Source organism: Chiloscyllium punctatum, chromosome 7 (assembly GCF_047496795.1).
Source record: "Chiloscyllium punctatum isolate Juve2018m chromosome 7, sChiPun1.3, whole genome shotgun sequence".
NCBI lineage: Eukaryota > Metazoa > Chordata > Chondrichthyes > Orectolobiformes > Hemiscylliidae > Chiloscyllium > Chiloscyllium punctatum.
In genome coordinates, this window is record NC_092745.1 from 124,550,131 (window position 1) to 124,576,866 (window position 26,736).

General features: G+C 44.6%; 1 protein-coding gene across 1 annotated transcript in view; it reads right to left on the reverse strand.

Moving 5' to 3' along the window:
* The window catches only part of adgrl4 (adhesion G protein-coupled receptor L4), a 160,967-nt gene extending 137,336 nt beyond the window's left edge, over positions 1–23,631 (reverse strand). Inside the window, exons 1-2 of the mRNA XM_072574788.1 lie at positions 23,558–23,631; positions 4,430–4,606 (exon numbers count right to left, since the gene is read on the reverse strand). Of these exons, the coding sequence (XP_072430889.1) occupies positions 4,430–4,606; positions 23,558–23,579 (199 nt within the window). The 5' untranslated portion in view covers positions 23,580–23,631. The remainder of the gene's footprint in view (positions 1–4,429; positions 4,607–23,557) is intronic.
* Between the last annotated feature and the right edge of the window lie 3,105 nt (positions 23,632–26,736).

Here is a 26,736-nt window from a genome sequence, read left to right on the forward strand (position 1 = left end):
TATCTCATGGTGTGCAGGGTGTTCTAGCTAGGTGGATAAAGAACTGGTTGAGCAACAAAGACAGAGGGTGGTAGTTTAAGGGGGTTTCTCAAATGGAGAAAGGTGACCAGTGGTGTTCCATAGGGGTCAGTATTGGGGCCACTGTTGTTTGTAATACACATAAATGATCTAGAAGAGGGCACTGTTGGTCTGATCAGCAAGTTTGCAGATGACATAAAGATTGGTGGAGTAGCAGAAAGCGTAAGGGACTGTCAGAGAATACAGGAGGACATAGATAGACTGGAGAATTGGGCAGAAAAATGGCAGATGACTTTCAATCCAGACAAATGTGAGATGATGCATTTAGGCAAGTCTAATTCTAGAACGAATTACACAACGAATGGAAGAGCCTTGGGAAAAGTTGATGGGCAGAGAGATCTGGGAGTGCAGGTCCATTGTACCCTGATGGTTGCTGCACCGGTGAGTAGAGTGGTCAAGAAGGCATATAGTATGCTTGCCTTCATTGGACGGATATTGAGTATAAGAGCTGGCAAGTCATATTAAAATTGTAAAAGACATTGGTTCGGCTGCATTTAGAATACTGTGTACACTTCTGGTCACCACATTACCAAAAGGATGTGGACACTTTGGAGAGGGTGCAGAGAAGGTTTACGAGGATGTTGCTTGGTATGGAAGGTACTAGCTATGAAGAGAGGTTGAGTAGGTTAGGTTTATTTTCACTAGAAAAAAGGAGATAAGGGGGGACCTGATTGAGGTTTACAAAATCATGAAGGGTATAGACAGGGTGGATAGAGACAAGCTTTTTCCCAGGGTGAAGGATTCAATAACCAGAGGTTATGCTTTCAAGGTGACAGGTGGCAAGTTTAAGGGGGATACACATGGTAAGTACTCCACACAGAGGGTGGTGGGTGTTTGGAAAGCGTTACTAGCAGAGGCGGTAGAAGCAGGCACGGTAGATTCATTTAAGATACGTCTGGACAGATGCATGAGTAGATGGGAAGCAGAGGGATACAAATGTTTGGGAATTGACCGACAGGTTTAGACAGTACATTTAGATCGGCTCAGGCTTGGAGGGCCGAAGGGCCTGTTCCTGGGCTGTAAATTTTCTTTGTTCTTTTTTTTCTTTGTATACATGACCCACTTTCTGCGTAAAGATATTGTCCCTCGTGCGTGTTTGAACCTTCCTCCTCTCACCTTAAAAATATGTCTCTTTGTCTTGAAATCCCCTACCCTAGGGAAAAGACAGCTACCATTTACCTTATCTGCACCCCTCATAATTTTTCAAAACCTCTATAAGGTCAACTCTCAACCTCCCACACTCCAGGGATAAAAGTCCCAGCCTCTCCTTATCACTTAAACGTTCCATTCCCGGTAACCTCTTGGTAACTCTCTTCTGAACCCTCTCCAGTTCAATCTTATCCTTCCAAGAATAGGGGGACCAGAACTGGACACAGTACACCAGAAGAGGCCTCCCCAACGTAGTGTACAACCTCAACAAAACGCCTCACCTCCTATGTTCAAAGGTATGAGCAACAAAGGCTAGCATGCTTAATCCTATCTCTGTGATACAAACTTCAAAGAATTATGTGCCTGAACCCTGAAGTCTCTCTATTCTACAATACTGTAAGGGTGTGGGGCGGCACAGTGGCTCAGTGGTTACGACTGCTGCCTCACGGCGCCAGGAACCCGGGTTCAATTCCAGCCTTGGGCAACTGTCTGTGTGGAGTTTGCACATTCTCCTTGTGTCTGCATGGGTTTCCTCCGGGTGCTCTGGTTTCCTCCTACAGTCCAAAGATGTGCAGGTTAGGTGCATTGGCCATACTAAATTGCTCATAGTGTTTGGTGCATTAGTCAGAGGGGAATCGGTCTGGGTGGGTTGCTCTTCGGAGGGTCAGTGTGGACTGATTGAGCCGAGGGGCATGTTTCCGCACTGTAATGAATCTAATTGAATAAAAGTCTTAAAATGCATTTATCTCGTTCAACGATTTGGCCTCCACAACCTTCTGTGCGAGAGAAAGTTTTAACAGATTCACCATCCTTTGAGTGAGGGAACCTTTCCTCATCTCAGGCCTGAGCCACATCCTGAGACTTCTGGTTCTGGATTCCCCCTTCAGGCAAAACACTGTCTCTGCATCGAGTCTGTCCAGCTCTTGCACCTTTGCCTTATTTACTGCAGCAAAGTCAGTCATGATTTGAACACCCCTACCATAACTGCTGCAAACTTCTCTGAAGAAGAGACCCAACCCAGCTCTCCCAGTCTCTCCACATCACCAACGTCCTTCAACTCCCTTCAAAGAGAGAAATTTTCTTTCCTAAAGGGCATTACTGAACCCAAAGCTTTCCCTTTATAACAATCAAATGATAACTGCTATGATCACCCATTTCTTAATCCAGCATTACACTCCAGAATTTTAATACCATTGAGGTGAAGTTTAGATTCATGTCCCCAGAATATTAGCCTGGATCTTTGGTGTATTAGCACAGTAATACTACCAGGATGTTGTTGTCTCTTGAGCAGCCATCCTCAAATCCAATAAAGAATTGATCTCTTTTCTCAGAGATTGATCAGAATACCATTACAAGGAATAGGTGAAACATGGATAAAAGGGAGTTCAATAAACGAAGGAAAAGGAACGAAAAATATGTGGGCCAATGGGCTGAGAAGTGGCAGATGGAGTTTAATTCAGATAAATGTGAGGTGCTGCATTTTGGGAAAGCAAATCTTAGCCAGGCTTAAAAACTTAATGGTCAGGTCCTAGAGAGTGTTGCTAAACAAAGAGACCTTGGAGTGCAGGTTCATAGCTCCTTGAAAGTGGAGTCACAGGTAAATAGGATAGTGAAGAAGGCGTTTGGTATGCTTTCCTTTATCGGTCAGAGTATTGAGTACAGGAGTTGGGAGGTCATGTTGCGGCTATACAGGACATTGGTTAGACCACTGTTAGAATATTGTGTGCAATTCTGGTCTCCTTCCTATAGGAAAGATGTTGTGAAACTTGAAAGGGTTCAGAAAAGATTTACAAGGATGTTGTCAGGGTTGGAGGATTTGAGCTATAGGGAGAGGCTGAACAGGCTGGGGTTGTTTTCCCTGGAGCATTGGAGGCTGAGGGGTGACCTTATAGAGATTTACAAAATTGTGAGAGACATGGATAGGGTAAATAAGCAAAGTCTTTTCCCTGGGGTTGGGGAGCCCAGAACTAGAGGGCATAGGTTTAGGGTGAGGGGGAAAGATAGAAAAGACACCTAAGGGGCAACGTTTTCACAGAGGGTGGTACGGGAATGGAATGAGCTGCCAGAGGAAGTGGTGGAGGCTGGTACAATTGCAACATTTAAGAAGCATTTGGATGGGTATATGAATAGGAAGGGTTTGGAGGGATATGGGCCAGGTGCTGGCAGGTGGGACTAGATTGGGTTGGGATATCTGGTCAGCATGGACGGGTTGGACTGAAAGGTCTGTTTCCATGCTGTACATCTCCATGACTCTATGCTGGTATTCTGAAAAAGAGTCATATTGCATTAGAAACTCTGAGTCTGTTTCTATTTCCACAGGTCCTGCCAAACTTGCTGAGTTTCCCGAGCACCTTTTGTTTTTATGACAGATTAGTGGGATTGGTTAAAGTGAATGAGAGTGTCAGGAGGCATTTCAGATGCATAAACACCTGATGTGACCTGTTCCTGTACTGCAACTTCTAGGTAATTTAAAACCATCACCATTTGGTCTTGTGAAACCATTGCACCATCTAGCTTATGGATTTTGACTGGTACTCGTCTTTTTCAATGAACAACAACAGCAACCTACATGTCTTGAACACTTTAAACATAGTTTAAAGGCACTTTGCAGGAGCATTATCAACATACCAGAGACATTAGGAAAGAAGATTGAAGGTCGGACCACAGGCATAGGTTTATTAAAGAGATAGCAAAGAGATGGAACAAGCTTGAGGGGCTGAATGGCCTCCTCCTGTTCTTATGTTCTTGTGATCCGATATCTTAAAGGTTGTGAGCAAAGGGGGCAGCAGGAAAAGTTTAGGAAGTGAATTCCTAACTACTGTGATACCAATAAAGATGCAGTTGGGAAACAAGAGGTCAGTGCTCTGGGAATACAGAGCTTTTGGAGGATGGAAGGGAGAGAGAGGGAGACAGCCAAGAGGAAGGCAATAGAGAACTGCATCAGGCATTTCTGTATTCCCTGGACCCCTCAACCTTTCTTTTCAGTCAGGTGAGGCTTCAATTGAGTAACCTTATTTCATTAAACACCCTCTGGGCTGTCAATCTTCATATTGTTGAGAAGCAGAAACAATGGAGTCTAATACAATCTAAATATAATGACAAGAATGCACCGGACTGAGTTCTAAAAGCTACTCTCCAGCCCTGTTATTCATGGGCATTGCATCTGTGTAAAAATTGCATTTATTAGCGGCCATTTTCCTACCTTCGCAGTGACGCACTCCGTCTCCTGTGAAGCCTGCATTACAGTAGCATCCGAGTTTCCCGCCCACCACTGTGCAGGTAGCATTCTTGTTACACACATTACCATTGCAGTTCTTGTCACTGTCATGGTGGGAGCTTGGTGACAGAGAGCACAGATCCAGCAGACTGGACAGCCACACTGTGGGGAAAAAAACAACAACAAGGTGGATGGAGGACAATCAATGGAACATCAAGGATTCCAATTCAAATGGCTGTAGTGTGGTGACTGAACCATTCCATCGTGTCTTGAATCACTTTTACATCTAACTCAAAGATACATTAGAATTCTGTGTGCCAGTCAGGATAACGTAGCTCAATATGAGGCCATTCAGTCTGTACAATGGGTGGAATGTTACTATCCCTGCAATGAGTAAATGTTCTTTTGGAGGAATATAGGACAAGAATGAAGTCTCCAATTCTCGCTGTTGAGACATTTTTTCCACTTAAGTCTTAAGTAGTGACTTCAGACACCAGCCACTGAGCAGTGACGACCTTATTTCAAAATATTTGCTGGAGTGAATGTAATGAGGTAAACTAGGTGGATCTCATAGAATATGAGTTCCCTGATTGGGGCTGCTAACCTGGTCCAGTAAGGGAGCCCTGGCTAACCGATATAAAGAGGAGGGTCAGAGGTTCTGTTCACTCTGAGAGCTGACTCTGAGGGAGCTGCATCAGTGTCAAGAACTCTCCATGTGTAAATAAACAGCAATCTGATGATGGGATATTGGCCCCGGTAGGTTTGTTTCATTTGCAACTGATTAAAGCCCCAAATCACGTTATCATATGTGACTTACAACTCTCTTCTCTTTCAATGAGAAAATAGGCCATAACTCCATCCGACATATAAGTAGGAGCAGGCCATTCAGCCCATTGAGTCTGCTCCACCATTCAATGAGATCATGGTTGATTTGATAATGTTTAACTCCAGTTTCCTGCTTCTTCCACAGAACCCTTGATTCCAGCCTTGACAGCTCTCTGTGATTCAGAATTCAACAGATTCACTGTCCTCTGACAGGAAAATGCAGCAAATTCCTGACACGTAAATCTGAGCAATTCACTGATGGCCTGCTCCGTTACCATACAACTGCAATCTCTGCACAATGTCACTTCATGATCCATGGGTGAATCCTCCTCGATCCATGGTCTATGTAAGTGGGGAGTGGTGAACTAGCAGTCTCACTGTATCGTCCCTCCTGCTTTCAGGTCACTCTCAGAAACCATTTTGAAGCCTTCAACACTTCCTCCGAAGCTCAGTGATAACCAGGACTTGCATCCGTCTGACAAAAACATATTTCATAGAATTCCCTATAGTCTGGAAGCAAACCTTATGTCCCATCAACCCTCCAAAGAGCATCCCACCCAGATCCAGCCCTTTACACTATCCCTGTAATCCCACATTATTTAGTTATTTATTAGATTCCATCTAGTGTGGAAACAGGCCATTTGGCCCAACAAATCCACACTGACCCTTCAAATAGAAATCCACTCCCCTAGATTTACCCCTGACTCATGCACTTAACACTATGGGCAATTTAGCACAGTCAATTCACCCTAACCTGCACATCTTTGAACTGTGGGAGGAAACCAGAGCACCCGGAGGAATCCCACGCAGATACGGGGAGAATGTGCAAATTCCACACAGACAGCCGCCCGAGTTGGGAATCAAACCTGGGTCCCTGGCGCTGTGCTAACCACTGACCCCACCTAACCTGCACATCCCTGTATACTCTGGGGCAATTTAGCATGGCCAATCCACTCCAACCTGCACATCTTTGGACTATGGGAGGAATACATCCAAGGAGCAGGAGAATCAGTCCTCCTCCCTCCCTTTCCTAGACCTCTCCATTTCTATCTCGGGTGACCGACTCAACACGGACATTTACTATAAACTGACCGACTCCCACAGCTACCTAGATTACACCTCCTCCCACCCTGCCCCCTGTAAAAACACCATCCCATATTCCCAATTCCTTTGCCTCCGCCGCATCTGCTCCCAGGAGGACCAATTCCAATACCATACAACCCAGATGGCCTCCTTCTTCAAAGACCACAATTTTCCCTCAGATATGGTTGACGATGCTCTCCACCTCATCTCCTCCACTTCCCGCTCCTCCGCCACCAGGACAGAACCCCACTGGTCCTCACTTACGACCCCACAAACCTCCAGATACATCGTATCATCCTTCGTCATTTCCGCCACCTCCAAACAGACCCCACCACCAAGGATATATTTCTCTCTCCTCCCCTATCAGCATTCCAGAAAGACCACTCCCTCCGCGACTCCCTCATCAGTTCCACTCCCCCCACCAACCCAACCTCCACTCCCGGCACCTTCCCCTGCAACCGCAAGAAAACTTGCGCACACATCTCCCCCCTCACTTCCCTCCAAGGACCCAAGGGATCCTTCCATATCCGTCACAAATTTACCTGCACCTCCACACACATCATTTACTGCATCTGCTGCACCCGATGTGGCCTCCTCTACATTGGGGAGACAGGCCGCTTACTTGCGGAATGTTTCAGAGAACACCTCTGGGACACCAACGAACCCGACCGCCCCGTGGCTGAACACCTTCCCCTGCAACTGCAAGAAATGCAAAAATTGTGCCCACACCTCCCCCTCACTTCCCTCCAATGCCCCAAGGGATCCATCAATATCCATCACAAATTCACCTGCACCTCCACACACATTATTTACTGCATCTGCTGCACCCGATGTGGCCTCCTCTACATTGGGGAGACAGGCCGCTTACTTGCGGAATGTTTCAGAGAACACCTCTGGGACACCAACGAACCCGACCGCCCCGTGGCTGAACACCTTCCCCTGCAACTGCAAGAAATGCAAAAATTGTGCCCACACCTCCCCCTCACTTCCCTCCAATGCCCCAAGGGATCCATCAATATCCATCACAAATTCACCTGCACCTCCACACACATTATTTACTGCATCTGCTGCACCCGATGTGGCCTCCTCTACATTGGGGAGACAGGCCGCTTACTTGCGGAATGTTTCAGAGAACACCTCTGGGACACCAACGAACCCGACCGCCCCGTGGCTGAACACATTAACGCCCCCTCCGACTCTGCCAAGGACATGCAGGTCCTTGGCCTCCTCCATCGCCAGACCATGGCAATACGACGCCTGGAGGAAGAGTGACTCATCTTCCGCCTAGGAAACCTCCAACCACAAGGGATGAATGAAGATTTCTCCAGCTTTCTCATTTCCCCTCCCCCCACGTTATCTCAGTCCCAAACCTTGGACTCAGCACCGCCTTCTTGACCTGCAATCTTCTTCCCGACCTCTCCGCCCCCACCCCCTCTCCGGCCTATCACCCTCACCTTAACCTACTTTCACCTCTCGCATTCCCAACGCCCCTCCCCCAAGTCCCTTCTCCCTACCTTTTATCTTAGCCTGCTTGGCACACCCTCCTCATTCCTGAAGAAGGGCTTATGCCCGAAACATCGATTCTCCTGGTCCTTGGATGCTGCCTGACCTGCTGCGCTTTTCCAGCAACACATTTTTCAGCTCTGATCTCCAGCATCTGCAGTCCTCACTTTCTCCTATGGGAGGAAACCCATGCTGACATGGGGAGAATGTGCAAACTCTACACAGACAGTTGCCTGGGGATGGAGTTGAACCAGGATCCCTGGCATTAGGAGGTGGAAGTGCTGAGCACTGACCCACCGTGCCACCCTTTCATATATCTGAACGGAATGCATCTAATTGAGGCATATAATATACTAAAGGGGATTGACAAAGTGAATGTAGGGAGGGTATTTTCTCCTGTGGGGCAATCTTGAACAAGGGGTCATGGTTTTAGGATAAAGATTTAAAACAGAGATGAGGAGGATTTACCCCTCTCAGAGGGTTGTAAATCTGTGGAATTCTTTATCCCAGAGTGTGGTGCATGCTGGGACAGTGAATGAGTTCATGGAAACAGACAGACAGACAGTTTGTTAATTGGTAATGGGTTGAAGATTTATAGAGAACAGATAAGAAAGTGGAGTTGAGGCTGAGATGAGATCAGCCATGATCCTAATGGATGATGGAATGGGATTGAAGGGCTGAGTGGCCTACTCTTTTTAGTCCATATGTTCTTCATGCTCTTGCTGTCTTAGCTACTCCCGGGATTTTAAAAATAAATTTGCTCATGGGACGTGGGTGTCACTGACTGGGCCAGCATTCATTGCCCATTCCTAACCTTTATGTGACTTGCATTGCTTTCTAGCGCCCAGGATCTTCAGTGTTCAGTTTTCAGTCACCATGTCTTGCAGAGGGAGAGGCAGCTGTTATGCTGGGAAGCACCAAAAAGTCAAAGCAAAGGATCTTAAATCCCCGTTCAAGTTTAAAGAGTCTATGACTGACAGGGCTTGACCGCTGGTACTGAAAGCAGACGCTCAGGGACGAAGGGCCGACCAGCTTCTCGCAAGTCTGACCTCCTCATGCAAAATCCAAAACCGTAGCCTGACTAGCGCGGGAACAACACCTGACCTCATGGAGATCTGACGTCAAGGGAGTCCAACTAGACTGACCTCAAGACCCCACCTGCCCTGGAATGCTCAAGGCTGTTACTGGTGCCCATGACCCCATCAAGAGAACATACTCTTACTCCTCGGAACAGAAGACCTCCCTCACCGATGCCCGAGGTCGAAAGAGGCCAGCCACCTCCCCAGGAAATGTGGGAGATGCACCGGAATTCAAATGAGGCTGAAACTACGGTGTTTATCATTCCCCTCCCTAGTGTACTACCGGCAAACATCCAAACCAATCAGAGTAAAAGGGATGATCTTAAAGCTAGACTCAGCTTCCAAAGGGACCTGAGTGTGCTGTGTGCTCTGTTTCACAGAGACGCGGCTCATTCCTGCTACACCGGACTGCGTCATATACCCTGAGGTTTTCTCAGTTCACCAAATGGACCGCACAGTATCCTCGGGCAAGGCGAGACCAGTGAGGTCTGTCTCAAAAACCAACACCTCCTGGTGTCAGACATGGTGACCCTGGTATGTTACTGCTCCCTGGACCTAGAGTATCTAACAGTGAAGTGCCGTCCCAACTCCTTGCTGCATGGTTCACCTCCACTATCCTGACAGTGTCTACATCCCACCCCATGTGGAAGTGAAGAGTGCACTTGACGAAGTATACAAAGTGACAAACAGTCTTGAGACAGAATACCTTGAGTCCTCATTATCATATCCAGTGACTTCAACCTCTGGGGGGGGCGGGGGGGGTGGGGGAGGGGCTACTAAAATACATCGATGTGGTTCCTGTTCCACCATAGCTATACAATCAAAGATGCCGACTGCTCCATAGTTTGGAAAATCAGATTACAACGCTGTGCTCCTCCTCCCACCTTTAAAATCAGAAATTGAATCGCGAGGACCCAGCACAGAAACTAATGCAGTGTTAGTCTGAGGCAATGGGGGGACCCAGTACAGAACGTAGCGCAGTGTTAGTCTGAGGCAATGGGAGGTCCCAGTACAGAACGTAGCGCAGTGTTAGTCTGAGGCAATGGAGGTCCCAGTACAGAACGTAGCGCAGTGTTAGTCTGAGGCAATGGGAGGACTCAGTGCAGAAATTAGTGCAGTGTTAGTCTGAGGCAATGGAAGGGCTTGTATGGGACATATTAAACAACTCAGTGGCCACCCTAAACAGGTATGCAACTACCATCACAGACTTCATCAGTAAGTGTGTCGAAGACTGTGCCAAAGCAATTAATCTGAATGTCCCCCAACCGGAAACCAGGGCTGAACTGGGAGATCCACTCTCTCCTGAAGACCAGGTCTGAGACATTCAAATTGTGCGGCCCTGACCTATACAGGAAATCCAGGTATGACCTTCATAAGGTCACCAGAGGTACAAGGAGGCAATACCAAAGCAAGTTTGAAACCCAGACTAACCACATGGACACCTGTTGGCTGTGGCAGGGCTTGCACGGCATAATGGGCTACAATGTGAAGCCAGACAAAATCATAGGTAACAATACATCCCAACCCAATGCACTCATTGCATTCTATGTTTGCTTTGAACAGAAGGTCAGTGAAATGTGATCACTCATCCTGAGAGCCTCAGGGGTCCTGTACACACAGTCACCATCACAGACATTAGATTGGTCTTTTTGACAGTGAACTTACAGAAAGTGACAGGCCCTGATGAAATCCCTGACCATACACTCAGATCCTGTGTGGACCAGCTGGTGGGAGTATTCTCTGACATCTTTAATCTCTCCTTACTATGAATGAAAGTGCCCACCTGCTTCAAGAAGGCCATCATCATTGTCGTGCTGAAGAAAAATCTTGCAGCGTGCCTCAATGGCTACCACTCTGACCTCCATCATTATGCAGCGCTTCAAGAGATTAGTCATGGCTCACATCAACTCCAGCCTCCCAAACTGCCTCGATCCTTTGCAATTTACCTAGCGTCGCAACAGGTCCATGGCAGATGCTACCTCCTTGTCCCTATACTCATCCCTGGAACTTCAGGATAATGAGAATACCTATATCAGTCTCTTACTTATTGACTACAGTTCTGCCTCGAACACCATAATCCCAGACAAAACTCATCTCTAAACTCCAAGATCTAGATCTCAGCGCCCCCTCTGTCTTTAGATCTTCGACTTTTCTGACCCATAGACCACAATCAAGAAGAAGAGGCAACAATTCTCCTCTAGCACAATCTTCATTACCGGTACCCTTCAAGACTGTGTGCCAGCCCCCTACTATACTCCTCATGCCCTGACAACTGAGTGGGCAAATTCCACCCCAATTCTTTCTCAGGAGATGGGAACCAGCAATTATTGCCCAATTCTAATTGCGCAGAGGGTAGCTGAAGTCAGCGACATTGCAGTGGGCCTGGAGTCACATGTTGGCCAGACTAGGTAAAGGTAGCAGATTTCTTCCCTAAAGAACAACAATGAAGCAGATGGGCTTTTCGAATAATTGGCAACAGCTTCACAATCATCATTAAGATCTTAATTCCAGATTATTTTTCCAAAGCACATTTTATTTCCACCATCTGCCACAGCAGGATTTCAACCCAAGTCTTCAGATCATGACCTGTTTCTCGGAATTAAGAGTCTAGATTAAAGTGATGCTGGAAAAGCACAGCAGGTCAGGCAGCATCCGAGGAGCGGGAAAATCGACGTTTCGGGCAAAAGCCCTTCATCAGGAATTAAGAGACAAGTGATAATATTTCTAGACACTTGAGGGTCAGGATGTACATGTATTTGGAAAGGCAAGGACTGATTAGGGATAGTCAACATGGCTTTGTGTGTGGGAAATCATGTCTCACAAACTTGATTGAGTTCTTTGAAGAAGTAACAAAGAGGATTGATGAGGGCAGAGTGGTAGATGTGATCTATATGGACTTCAGTAAGCTGTTCGACAAGGTTCCCCATGGGAGACTGGTGAGCAAGGTTAGATCTCATGGAATACAAGGAGAACTAACAATGTGGATAAAGAACTGGCTCAAAGGCAGAAGACAGAGGGTGGTGATGGAGGATTGTTTTTCAGACTGGAGACCTGTGACCAGTGGAGTGCCACAAGGATCGGCGCTGGGTCCTCTACTTTTTGTCATTTACATAAATGATTTGGATGTGAGCATAAGAGGTACAGTTAGTAAGTTTGCAGATGACACCAAAATTGGAGGTGTAGTGGACAGCGAAGAAGGTTACCTCAGATTACAACAGGATCTTGACCAGATGGGCCAATGGGCTGAAAAGTGGCAGATGGAGTTTAATTTAGATAAATATGCGGTGCTGCATTTTGGGAAAGCAAATCTTAGCAGGACTTATACACTTAATGGTATGGTCCTAGGGAGTGTTGCTGAACAAAGAGACCTTGGAGTGCAGGTTCATAGCTCCTTGAAAGTGGAGTCACAGGTAGATAGGATAGTGAAGAAGGCGTTTGGTATGCTTTCTTTTATTCGTCAGAGTATTGAGTACAGGAGTTGGGAGGTCATGTTGCGGCTGTACAGGACATTGGTTTGACCACTGTTGGAACATTGTGTGCAATTCTGGCCACCTTCCTATCGGAAAGATGTTGTGAAACTTGAAAGGGTTCAGAAAAGATTTACAAGGATATTGCCAGCATTGGAGGATTTGAGCTATAGGGAGAGGCTGAACAGGCTGGGGCTGTTTTCCCTGGAGTGTCAGAGGCTGAGGGGTAACATTATAGAGGTTTACAAAATCATGAGGGGCATGGATAGAGTAAATAGACAAAGTCTTTTCCTTGGGGTCAAGGAGCCCAGAACTAGAGGGCATAGATTTAGGGTGAGAGGGGAAAGATATAAAAGAGACCTAAGGGGCAACATTTTCACTTGGAGTGTAGTATGTATAGAATGAGCTGCCAGAGGAAGTGGTGGAGGTTAGTGCAATTGCAACATTTAAAAGGCATCTGGATGAGTATATGAATAGGAAGGCTTTGAGGGATATGGGCTGACTGCTGGCAAGTGGGACTAGATTGGGTTGGGATAACTGGTCGGCATGGATGGGTTGGACCGAAGGATCTGATTCTGTGCTGTACATCTCTATGACTCGGTGACTCTATGCACTCAATGGTTTGGATATATTGCTGATACCAGATTTCCATGTTTATCTACATAACAACATGCATTGCAGTTCAAAAGCAATTCATATAGAATCACAGAGTCATACAGCATGACTCCATGATTCAGAAAGAACCTTCAATCCAACACATCCATACTGACCAGACATCCTAATGTGACCTAGTCCCATTGGCCAGCATTTGGCCCATATCCCTCCAAATCCTTCCTATTCATATATCCATCCAGATGCCTTTGGAATGGTGGAATTGTACCAGCCTCCACCACTTCCTCTGCAGGTTTCTTCAATATGCAACTAGCTTCTGTGTGAAAAAGTTACCCCTGAGGGCCTTTTTAAATTTTTCCCCTCTCACCTTAAACCCATGCCCTCTCGTTTTGGACTCCTCTTGTGAAGCATATATCATCAGTTAATGGAACACAATGAAGTGTTGCCTGGATGTGGGATGAGATCTTATTTCTCCACTGGGGGAGCTACCCTCAATTTATTCAAGATTAGAACCCACAGAATTTGAAAGAAGTTGAAGATTTGTAAAATGAGTGGGGTATAAAATGTTCCGATAGTCTATTCCTTTCAGTCATCCCAGTGGGTAGGTTAGGATGTACATTAGCTTTCCAGCGCAGAAGATGAAACATTTGGGGAATAGATTGATCTGTCTTCTTTAAGAAGAAGAAACAGGAAGAGTTTCTCTGTGTCTGCTCTGTCCAGACTCCTTATGATTTTGGTGACCTCTGTCAGATCTTCCCCCAGCTTCTCCACTCCAAGGAGAGATTCTCAATTCAGTAGAGTCAAACTGGTCTCAAAATATTAACTCTGTTTTTCTCTCTCTGTAGATACTGCCTGATCTGCTAAGTTTCTCCAGCACTCTCTGTCTTTGTTTCACCTGCCTTCTGTTGTTTGGCTTTTCCAGGTTGCACGATCCTGGGTTCAAGTTTTGCTCCAGCAAACAAACTCCGAGGTGAAATTGTAACGGAATACTTGGTGGGATATTGCCTAGTGTGAGGGACTGTCTCTGGTGTGAAGCTAAACTAAATCTCCAACTGCTCTTCAGGGTGGATGTTAAACGTGATGTGGCATTATCTTGAAGTGGAGTGGGGAGTTCTTTCCTAATCTTGACCTTAACCTTCAAATGTTATATTAAAAAAAACAGTTAATATGATCACCATCACGTTGCTAGCTTGCTATTTGCTGATGAACAACACTTTAAAAAATAATTAATTGGTTGCAAAATGCTTTGAGATTCCCAGTGGGCTTGGATAGCACTTTAGAAATACAAGTGACTTTTTTTCTAAAGCAGAAACAGAACTTATTGGTGAAACTCACCAGCATCCATAGTTTTCATTTTATTCTGTTTGTTTCTGGCCCAGGAACACTGAAGCCAGTTGTAGTATCCCAAGGACTCTTTCAACTTTAACTGAATGATCCAACTTGGGACTGTGATTTTGTTTATTCACAGGACGCAGCCAGCATTTATTGCTCATCCCTCATTGCCCCAGAGGACAGTTAAGAGTCAACCACATTGCTGTAGGTCTGGAGTCACATGTAGGCCAGACCAGGTAAGGATGGCGGCTTCCTTCCCTAAAGGAAATCAGTGAACCAGATGGTTTTTTATGATAATTGGCAACGGATTCACAGACATCATTAGAGTCTCAATTCCAGATTTTTATTGAGTTTGAATTCCACCATCTGATGCGGCAGGATTCAAAGCCAAGTCCCCAGAGCATTATCTGGGTCTTTGGATATATAGTATAGTGATTACACCACCAGTCTGTCACCTCCCTGTTATTCAGTTCCAAAACCCTTTTCCAATTGAGCTCTCCAGAACTAGACCCAGGCTTCACTGCTTAATCTTGTTTCCATTCAATATTTTTTTCCCCTCATAGATCATCGGGTAGTTCTTCCTAGCTGTGAGTTGGAGTGAGTCCAGGAGCTCTTAATAAGCTCAGAGGTACTGATATGGATTCAGGAGAGTCCAGTAAAGCCACTGAGAGAAATTAAAATCCAGCAATGAGGAAGACAGATGTACTTTGTAATCATGGAGAACACCCAGTGTACAGGAACTGAAATGTTTTATCAAAACAAGAGAAATACCCAAACAAGCCAATACCTTCCCAATAGACCAACCCTGTTGCTCCTGGCATCCCTTCATCCCCTTGTTCCAGAAACGTTTTCATTTGTTTGTTGAAAATAGTCATATTGCCCTTCCCTGTTAACCAATTCTAAAACTCTAACAGTCTTACAAAGGAAATATTCTGCCTGTCTTCAACTTTTATGAGATTCCTCATTTTAGCTCATCGCCACTGAGCTTTAAACACTCTGGGATACTAAACACATTTTTTTTTGCTGGATCATTATCATGAATTTTATTTCCTCAGCTTAAAATGTCAATTTGATTGCTAACTCTCCTTGTCATGTCAAATAATCTCCATTGTTATTATGTGCATGAAACGGGATGTGAAAGATAGAAGGAAGCTGCATTGTTTTGGTGCCATACATTCCCTTTGGCACATCCCAAAGCACTTACAGCCTATTCACATACATACGTAGGAAAAGGAGAAGGCGATTTGGCCTTTTGATTCTTCTGAGCCCTTCAATATAATCTTGGCTGATCCTCTATCTCAATGCCATAGCCCCACATTCCCTTCATACCCCTAGATACTTCTCATATCTGAAGTAAAATCCATCTCCTTATTGAATATACTCAAATCCTTTGGACTGGTCCTCATCAGAGTGAAGAAATGTTTCCTCATCTCAGCCCTGGATGGCCTACGTAGTAATCTAAGGCCATGACCATTTCCATCTCGAAGGGCAGCGGCAGCAGATATATAGGAACACCACCACCTGCAAGTTCCCCTTCCAAGCTACTCATCGTCCAGCTTTGGAAATATATCAGGAGGAAGTGAGGACTGCAGATGCTGGAGATCAGTGTCAAAAAGTGTGGTGCTGGAAAAGCACAGCTGGTCAGGCAGCTTCCAAGGAGCAGGACAGTTGACATTTTGAGCATAAGCTTATGAAGAGTTTATGCTTGAAACGTCAACTCTCCTGCTCCTCGGATGCTGCCTGACCGGCTGTGCTTTTCCAGCACTGCATTTTTTGATTTGGAAATATATCGCTTCACTGTTGCTGGGTCAAAACCCTGAAAATCCTCCCTAATAGCATTATGGGTCAACCCACAGCAGGTAGACTGCAGTGGTCAAGAAGGCAGCTCATCCCCACCTTCTCAGGAAGTAACTAGGGATGGGCAATAAATGCTGAGCTAGCCCAGTGGCACCCACATCTCACATAAGTGAATAATTGTAAAAAAGACTGTGATTCCTGGTTCTAGACTGTTTATCCAGGTGAAACATCCTCTCTGTATCTGGTCTGACAAGACTTGCTTCGAATTTTATATGTTTTCCACAGATCCCCTCTCACCCTTCTGAACGCGAGTCAACTAATATCTCCTCATAGGACAGCCCTGCCAAGCCTGGTATTGCCTAGTGAATCTTTGCATCACTCCTTCTCTGGCAACAATACACTTTCTTCAGTAGGGAGACCAAAATGGCATAAAATACTCCAGGTGTAGTCTCACAAAGGTGCTGTTTAACTGCAGTAAGACACCACTGCTTCTGAACTCAAGTCTGCCTGCAGTGAAAGGTGACCAACCATTTCCTTTCTAATCACTTGCTATGCTTGCCTGCCTACTTTCATTGATTGATGTACAAGGACACCCATATCACCTTGTACATCCACGCTTCCCAATATGTTAGCACTTAAGTAATACATTGTCTTTCTACTTTTCAGACCAAAGTGTACCACCTCATATTTATCCATGTTATATTTATCTGTCATATGTTCATCCACACTTTCTACTCGTCTAAATCAGATTAAAGCTTCTTTCTGTCCTCCTCACAGCTGACTGTCCCACCCAGTTCTGTGCTATCAGCAAATTTTGAAATATTGCTTTTTCTTTCCTCATTCAGGTCATGTTTATATATCATGAAAATTTGGGGCCCAATAACTGATACCTATGATATGCCACTAGTTATTGCTTGCCACCTGGAAAAAGACCCATTTATTCCCATTCTCCTTTTCCGATCTGTCAACTAATTCTCAATCCATGCCAGTATACTACCAACACCAACCCCCTCCCCCCAACCCCCCCCCCACCACCCCCATCCATGTGCTTTAATTTTGGCACTTACCTTTTACCTGGAACCTTACAAAAAGCCTTCTTGAAACCTAAATACATCACATTCACTGGTTCTCCCTTATCAATTCCATGAGATATCCTTAGAAAACTACAGAAGATTAGTTAATTCCCTTTCATTAATCCATGCTGACTGTCTAATCCCATGAATGCTTTCCAAGTGTTTGACTATAATGTATTTCTTAGCAGACTGGCAGTTTCCCCAGTACTGATAATAAGACATCTGATTTACAATACTCTGTTATTTTTCTCAACCCTTTTTCAAATAGTTGAATTATACTTGCCACCCTCCAACCTATGAGAGTTAGTCCAGAGTGCGTGGAGTTTCAGATGATGACCACCAATGCATTCAAACTTTCCAGGGCCACTTCCTTTAGTACTTGAGGATGTGAATGATCAGGTCCTGGGGTGTTGTCAGTCTTTAGCTGATTAATTTCTCCAGCATCATTTTTTTATTAACTAATGGTTTCCTTCAAATCCTTTCTCTCACTAGACTTTCGATTCCCCAACAATTCTGGGAAATTATTTGTATCCTTTTCTGAAAGGAGGAATGCCTTCAATTCTTCTGCCATTTCTTTGTTCACCATTACAATTTCTCCTAGTTCTGACTGTAAGGGACTTAGATTATATTAGATTCCCTAATTCCCTACAGTGTGGAAACAGGTCCTTCGGCCCAACAAGTCCACACCGACCCCCCGAACAGTAACCCACCCAGACCAATTTCCCTCTGACTAATGCACCTAACACTATGGACAATTTAGCATGGCCAATTCACCTGACATGCACATCTTTGGACTGTGGGAGGAAACCGGAGCACCCGGGGGAAACCCACACAGACACAGGGAGAATGTGCAAACTCTACACAGACAGTCACCCGAGGCTAGAATCGAACCCAGGTTAACCACTGAGCCACCGTGCTGCCCATAAACTTACATTTGTCCTCGCTAATTATTACCTCTTCACAGTAAGGTTACACTGAAGCAATGTTAGAATTGGAATGTAGTCAATTTTCACACCGAAAGTTCCCACAAACTGCAATAAGGTTGTGAACCAGATATCTTGAGTCTTTGATTAAAAAATACATATCGGTCAGGACAGAGGGAGAACATTCCTCTTACAGAGTCTTAGAAATGTACAGCAAGGAAACAGACCTATCAGTTCAACCTGTGCATGTCAAACAGGTATTCTAAATTAATCTAACCCATTTGCCAGAATTTGGCCAATATCCCTCTAAACCCATGTAACCATCCAGATGCCTTTTAAATGTTGCAATTGTACCAGCTTCTACCAACCCCTCTGGCAGCTCATTCCATACACACACTAGCCTCTGTGTGAAAGAAAGTTGCCTTTTAGGTCCCTTTTAAATTGTTCCCCTCTCACCTCAAACCTACATCCACTAGTTTTGGACTTCCATATCCTGGGGCAAAGACCTTGACTAGTCACCCTATCCATGCCCCTCATGATTTTATAAACCTCTATAAGGTCACCCCTCAGCCTCCGAAACACTAGGGAAAACAGCCCCAGCTTATTCAGCCTCTCCCTGTAGTTCAAATACTATCATAGAATCACTACCCACCTGAGGGGACAAACAGAGTTATTGTAATACAACCTGGAATGTGGGACTTGAACCCAGAACTTTTAAAACACAGAGGTAAGAGCACATTGAGGAACCAAAGTGCTTTCTTCTTTGAAGAAACATTAACATAAATAAATGGCCTCATGCTAATTTTCAAACAATGGGGGAGAGAAAGAGACTGTTCCTTATTATTTTCAAAGTAAGACACCAGGTTATAGCCCAACAGGTTTATTTGAATCACAAGTTTTCAGACTTGATGAAGGAGCAGCACTCCAAAAGCTTGTGATTTCAAATAAACCTGTTGGACTATAACCTGGTGTCGTGTGATTTTTGACCTTGCCCACCCCAGTCCAACACCGGCATCTCCACATCATGGTTATTTTCAGGTAGACCACTATATCTGTGACATCTTTAAGATGGTGGGGCATGGTAACCGTTAAAAAATAACTGAACAACAAAAGATGTGACAAAACTGTTGTCAGGAGGGACTTTCCATGGATCTTTCCTTATCTCTGGCCAATTTCCTCTGTGAATGAGATTGTGACAGACAGATTTTTAATGGGTCAGGGAATCAAGGATTGGGGAGGGGTAAGGTGGGAAAGTCCATTTGAAGATCACCTATCAGCCGTGGTCTCATTGACTCAGAGAATCTAAGGACCATGATGAACCATATTGTGCAGGAGAGGCCTTTTGGCCTATCAAATCTGTACCACCAAAGCTACACTAAGTCTACAATAGCTCCACTTTCCAGCTTTATACCCCAGCCTTAAATATTATGACATTTCAAGTACTTATCCAAGTCCTTCTTCATGGTTGTGAAGTTACATGCCTAACTACCCTTCTGGGCAGTGCATTCCAGATCCCTACCACCTTCAGAGTAAAAAATATTGCCCTCCAATCCCCTTGAAACTTCCTCCCTTTAATTGAGTGCATTTAAGACTGAGATAGATGGGTTCTTAAGTATCAAGGGGATCAAGGGTTATGGGCAAAAAGTGGGAGAATGGGGTTGAGAAACTTATCAGCCAGGATTAAATGGCAGAGCAGACTGGATGATAGGAAGAATCCCATAGAAAGGTAATTTCTCCTTGATTACCCACCATTTGTGGATGACTCAATGATATGGGATTGCTAGGAATCCTCTGTTGAAACCTGACTCTCTGAACACATTGTGGGACTGGCAATTGGCAGAATGGCTATTGATGTGTCAACAACTCTCTCTGCACCTCTAAATTGTGTGAGAAATGTTTGTGCACATGAAAATAGGTGAATCAGGAGAACCTATCACACAATGTGTGGCTGAGATCAGTTTCCCTCTGATAGGCCCAAATATCCCAAGGAGAAAGTGAGGACTGCAGATGCTGGAGATCAAAGTCGAGAATGTGGTGCTGGAAAAGCACAGCAGGTCAGGTAGCATTTGAGGAGCAAGAAAATTGACGTTTTGGGCATAAGCCTATAAGCATTTCATCCTCATTAGATTACTTACAGTGTGGAAACAGGCCCTTCGGCCCAACAAGTCTACACCAACCCTCTGAAGAGCAACCCACCCAGATCTATTCCCCTACATTTACCCCTTCCATAATTTAGCATGGCCAATTCACATAACCTGCACATTTTTGGACTGTGGGAGGAAACTGGAGCACCCGGAGGAAACCCACGCAGACATGGGGAGAATGTGCAAACTCCACGCAGACAGTTGCCTGAGGCGGGAATTGAACCCAGGTCTCTGGCACTGTGAGGTAGCAGTGTTAATCACTGTGCCACCGTGCTGCCCACGATGAAGGGCTTATGTCCGAAACATCGATTCTCCTGCTCCTCAGATGCTGCCTGACCTGCTGTGCTTTTCCAGCAACACACTCTCGACTCAAACATCCCAAGGTCCACATCACATGGACCAGTAAGTTGCTGCAATGGTAATACCATAAGGCTTGTGATCCACAAACCTACACTAACATTTCCACGGGCATGGGTTCAAATCCTACCATTGTAGCTGGTGGAATTTAAATTCACAAAAACCTAGAACTGGAAGGTAGCCACAGGAATGGTGACCATAAAATTGTCAGGAAATTCCAAGTAGTTCCTGATTCACCCACATTGATGCTACGGTCAAGAAACAAAGTTAGAAGTCACACAATACCAGGTTATAGTCCAACAGATTTATTTAGAATCACATGCTTTAAAATCACCTGACAAAGCAGCTGCGGTCCAAAAGCTTGTGATTTTAAATAAATCTGTTGGACTATAACCTGTTTTGTGTGACTTCTAACTTTGTCCACCCCAGCCCAACACCGGTACCTCCACATCAGGGTCAAAAGTGCTCAACAACACCTCTACTTCCTCAAGAGCCTAAAGAAATTTGGCATGTCCAAAAAAACCCTTACCAACTTTTGTAGATGCGCAACAGAAAGCATTCTATCCGGATGCATCACAGCTTGGTACGGCAACTGCTCTGCCCAGAACCGAAGAAACTTCAGAGAGTTGTGAACACAGCCCAGTCCATCACGCAAGCCAACCTTTTCATCCATTGATTCCATCTACACTTCTCACTGCCTCGGGAAGGCAGCCAACATCATCAAAAACCCTCCCCACCCTGATTATAATTCCTTCTTACCTCTTCCATCAGGTAGAAGATACGAAAGCTTAAACACATGTGCCAACAAGTTCAAGAATAGCTTCTTGCCCGCTGTTACCAGACTTCTGAATGAACTTCTCCAATTTTATATTTAAATGCTGATCCCTCTCTCTCTGTGCACCTTCTCTGCAGCCATAACATTGTAATCCTTGCTCTGTTCTATTACCCTACCGCACCTAACAACAAGTGACAATAATAAATCAAATCAAAAAATAAGAAATCAAATCAAAAAGAAATGTCCTTGGGAGAAGGAAATCTGACATCCTTAAATGGTTGAGACTACAGGTGACTCCAGATTCATGGTAATTCGGTTGACTTTTAACTATTCGCTGAGCACGTGACTCAGTTCAAGGGCAATTAGAGACAAGCAACAAATTCAGGCCTTGATTCCATCCATGTGGGAATAGAATGACTTAGTTCCCACATACAGAAAGAGTTTGCAACAGTGCAGCATGTTATCTTATCCCAGAGTTCCACATCAAATGAATCTTATAGGTTTTTTGAGCATATTCACAGTTACAATATTACAACAAAATGTCTCACAACAGCATTAAGATGGCATTCAAATAATGTGTCTTTAGTTGAGGCATAAATATTTGAGGGATAGACACCTGGATGCCAGCACCCCTGACAGTGCAGCCCTCCTGCAGTTCAACACTGATTGTCCTAATGCAGTAAGTAAAGCATTGATCCACGTAATGACTGAATACATTTTGTATCACACCCAAAATACTCAAACCGCTTCATGTAATGAATTGCTCCTGAAGCATGTTGACTGTCTGTGACTGCCAGATTGCACGCCAAGCAATGTCACTCCAGCTATGATAAATCTGCGGTTTTATTGGCATATCATTGGATGTTTAACTGTAGCAATCTACATTGTTGTTCTCATGAAAGTTCGAGTCACCAGGGAGGGAAGGTTTGCTTTAATCACTATGTACTGTTGACATGATGGGAGGATTTCATGCAATCCTGTTTTCCAGCAAAACAGTCAAACCATGCCTTTAGAATTGCTTCGTGACCTTGCTAAGAATTGTCGAATTCTACAGTACAGAAGGGAGGCCACTTGGCCCATTCTACTGTCTCTTTGAAAGATCTAACCAATCAGTCTCTGCCCATTCCCTGCAGCACTGTAACTGCTTTTCCTATCTCATTCATATATCCAATTACATTTTTAAAATGATGATTGAATCTGCTGCCACTGTTTTTTCAGTCTGTGCTTTTCTGATCATAAAAATTGTCCTCAAGTCCCCTATGGTTCTTTACCAATTATCTTAAATCTGTGTTCTCTGTTTGCTGGCATGTCTGCCAGTGGAAGGCAATTTCTCATTATTTACTTTACCAACACTCCTCGTCATTTTAAATCTATTAAACCTCTATTAAATCTACCTTTGACCTTCTCTGCTCTGAAGAGAGCAATCTGAGCAATTTACAACAGCAAATGTAGAAAAGCCTTCTACTGTTTACAATGCCACAAACACTTAGCAGCCAGTGGAAATCTCCCTTCCCCGTGCTATCTTCTGAGTTTAGCACATCGGTAGAATATTAAATCAGCTTCTCATTGCCACGTGGTATTAACTGACATATCAAACTTACAGCAAAATCTCCTGCTCAAAGAAATTATCGCCCTTCACACAGTTACATTGGGTTTTCTTTCCCCACCACAGTTGGTTGCATCGAAAGGACAGAAATCTAACTCTTAAGAAACCTTGACAGAGTTTTTTAAAACACTGGCAGCGACAAAAAGATGAACTTTTAACACCCTTAACTTAGGTGGCTTCCAGGAGTCTTGACTAACTAAAACTGATGTCAGCAGGTATCAGGAACAAGAAGCTTGGTCAAAGAGATAAATTTTGAGGAATGTCTTCAAGGAGACAATAGGAGGAGAGAGAAGTTTAGGGAGGGGATTACAGAGCTTAGAACTGGGGGAGGTGAAAGCCTGACTGATAATAATGGTGGTGCAATTAGAACATTGAAACTTTATTCAGCATGAGTTCCTGTATCAAACAAAGGGGTAGGACCCTCCTCTTGCCTGTCCCTTCTCTCACAGATTGCCTGCCTAAAATCAACAACGAACATATAAAGACAGCCGCCAGACCTTATCGCAGAGAAATATCTCCTTTTTTCCGTGAACCTACCACACAGTAAGATGAATTTCATGGAGCCTCTTGTCCTCTCTCTGCTCGGTGACCAACGTAGGGATGTGCAGTCACAGTTCTCTCAATCTAAGGCAGGGAATTTCCTGGCAAAGTTCTTTCCTGTTTCTGAGCAAAGGATCTGAGATCACGTCCTGGCCAGATTTTGCATTTCCCAACATCCAGAACGGACTAAAGTACTTCTTTCTCACTCTCCACAACAGGAAAATGAAATAAGGAAAAAAGAACTGAAAAGAAGCAACGATACCTTTTTGTGAGAAAGTCCACAAAATGTTGTAAATTGAGAAAAAGAAAACTATAAGAGGTTTAGGAATTGATGTCAATGCTTGCAGTAGTCAAATACAGGGCGCTCTGCTTCCATGTGGCAGTTGTGTTCCACTGCAGCCTCATGTTATCGAAAATCATGCCAAGGAAAACCGCTATCAATAATTGCTCTTTAGAAGATCAATAATGGAGAATTGCTATACCCCTTCAGCAGAAAGTTTGTGTTATCCAAACAACGTTCACAATTCGTCGGTTGCATTACAGTCAATTCACGCTGATAAAACGTGTGTTATAGCAGAACAACCTGTAGCTAAGGCAAAGTTGATGTTTATTGTAAGTGTTGAGACTCTCTTGGGGACTATCTGTAAATGTTTCCTTGCCCCAGCAGTCTCTTTGTGAATAATGAAACATCCCTGGGTCTCACTCTGTAAAATGTGACACATTCCTTATTTATTTATACAAATTGCAACTTTATTTGCCAAATACAATTACAAATTCTTTATAAATGAATGCAAATTTCAAGATGCCTGTAAACATTGGAAGACCTACAGGCATCAGTAATGGTGAATGCAGAGACATTCATCACTGTTGCACTTTAAGACCCGTCAGAAATCTTGACCCTCAGCCATACTAAGCAATTGCCTGAGAAGTGGAAACATACAATGTATTAGTTTGAGATCTGAGCAGTCAGGGACACTGTGGGTGGAATTTCCCTGTCCTGGTAGTGGTGTTGACAGGAGTGAGAATGTTGAGAACTGAAAAAAACACAGATTTTTGACGTCAAGAGAAAACATTTCCAATTGTTCCTTCAAAACTTAAACAATCTTGCTGAGTGGCAATTTATGGGTTTTCAGTATTTGCATCTTGATATTAGCCAATCTCGCCTAATTTCTTTGCAAATTTCCCTTCCTTCCCTGTGAAACTATCACAGAATCCTGACAGTGTGGAAACAGGCCATTCGGGCCAACAAACATATACCGACCTTCTGACCAGTATCCCACCCAGACCCATCTCCTTACCTTGTAACCCTACATTTCCTATGGCTCATACACCTAACTACACATCCCTGAACACTATGGGGCAATTTAATGTGGCCAATTCCCCTAACCCATACATCTTTGGACTGTGGGAGAAAACCTGAGGACCCAGAGAAAACGGGGCAAATGTACAAACTCCACACAAACAGTCACCTGAGGGTGGAATTGAACCCGGGTCCCTGGCGCTGTGGGGTAACAGTGCTAACCACCGTGCCACCCTAGATATCTCAAGTTCCCAATATGAAAGTCAGAGTGGGTTACCTGAGGATAGCAGAGCATTGCTTAATTTTCCTTGAAGATGATGATGACGTCATCGAAACATCTACATGTTCTGTGGATATCATCCTCCAGCACCCACCATTCACGCAAGTTGGCATCGCTAAGATCCATCAGTCTCAACACTTCATCATGACTGCATTTAGACCAACTCGCACAGCACTTCAGTGCTTTGGGAATGCAGTATGGAGAGCAGGGACTTGTACACTTTTGCAGTTTTTTTTTGTGCAGGGATACACATGCATAACTTCCTTAGCAGTCACTGATGTTGCACTTAATTGGAGGCTGCCAGCCTACGTGTTTTGCATTGATTGTTCGTGGCTGGGTGAGGCAGGCCACTGGCTATGCTTCAGAGCATTGGGCCATCTAAAGGGTGGCCGTGTTGATGCATGGAACCGTGCTGCATCAGCACTACAATGGCAGCGTGTGCCAGCAGCTTAAGTGTCAAATACACTTCATGTGCTTCAACCAAAAGGCCACTTGGGAAATTCAAAGGGGACTGGTCTATCGTGGGATTAAGGGGAAGTACAGTCAGTTAGGGGCTACCACCACAGTCAGTCAAGGAGGCTTGATCACTCTCTCTCCTGCAGAACAGGTAGAACCAGCCGTGGGATTGCAGGTACAACAGTCACGGGAGATATTACAGGGTTACGTGGATAGGGTGAGGGGTTGGGTCCAGGTGGAACATTCTTTGGAGAGTGAATGCAGACTCGATGAGCTGAACTGGCCTCTTTCTGCACTGTTGGGATTCTATGGTTCTGTGGTCTTACTCTGCCATTCATTCCCCACGCCACTCATTTACCCATTCCCTCTCTCACTCATGCTCATTTACTCACGCTGGGGTTGGTTAGCTCAGTTGGCCAGCCAGCTGGTCTGCAACGCAGAGTGAGGCCAACAGTGTGTTGGCTCAACCCCTTGAAGGACTCTCTTTCTCAACCTCTCGCTCACTTGGGGCGTGATGACCCTCAGGTTGAATCACCAATGGTCATCTCTCTCTAATGAGAGATTGGGACAATGGAGACTTTACTCACTCCACTGGTCTCTTGACATCTCAAGCAACTTGTATGAAAGCAGGCTTTGATGGGGAGAGAAGGTGTCCTCTTTGTCATTGCTCCTTTTGATGGGCTGTGCTGGGACATCAATGTTAGAGTTAAGACACAAACACATATTGCAAGGGAATGGGTATGGTTGCAATTATCTTTGCTGTCAGCTGTGCTATTCCCAGTGGCATTGCAGCTGAAAAGACATGAGCCTTTTTGTAATGCATTTCTGGGGACTTCTTGTAAATATTGGTCAAAACTCTATAGCATCACAGACTGAGGAGATCGATAACCATTTCTCTTCTGACCTCCTTCTCCTCTCCAACAGCCTTTACTGTGTTGTTGAAGGGCTTTTGCCCGAAACGTTGATTTCAAAGCTACTTGAATGCTGCCTGAACTGCTGTGCTCTTCCAGCACCACTAATCCAGAATCTGGTTTCCAGCATCTGCAGTCATTGTTTTTACTCCTTTACTATGTTGTTGTCAGGCTCCAAATCTGAAATATTGAAAAAGCAGGTGAAATGTAGTTCATATACGGTTCAGCC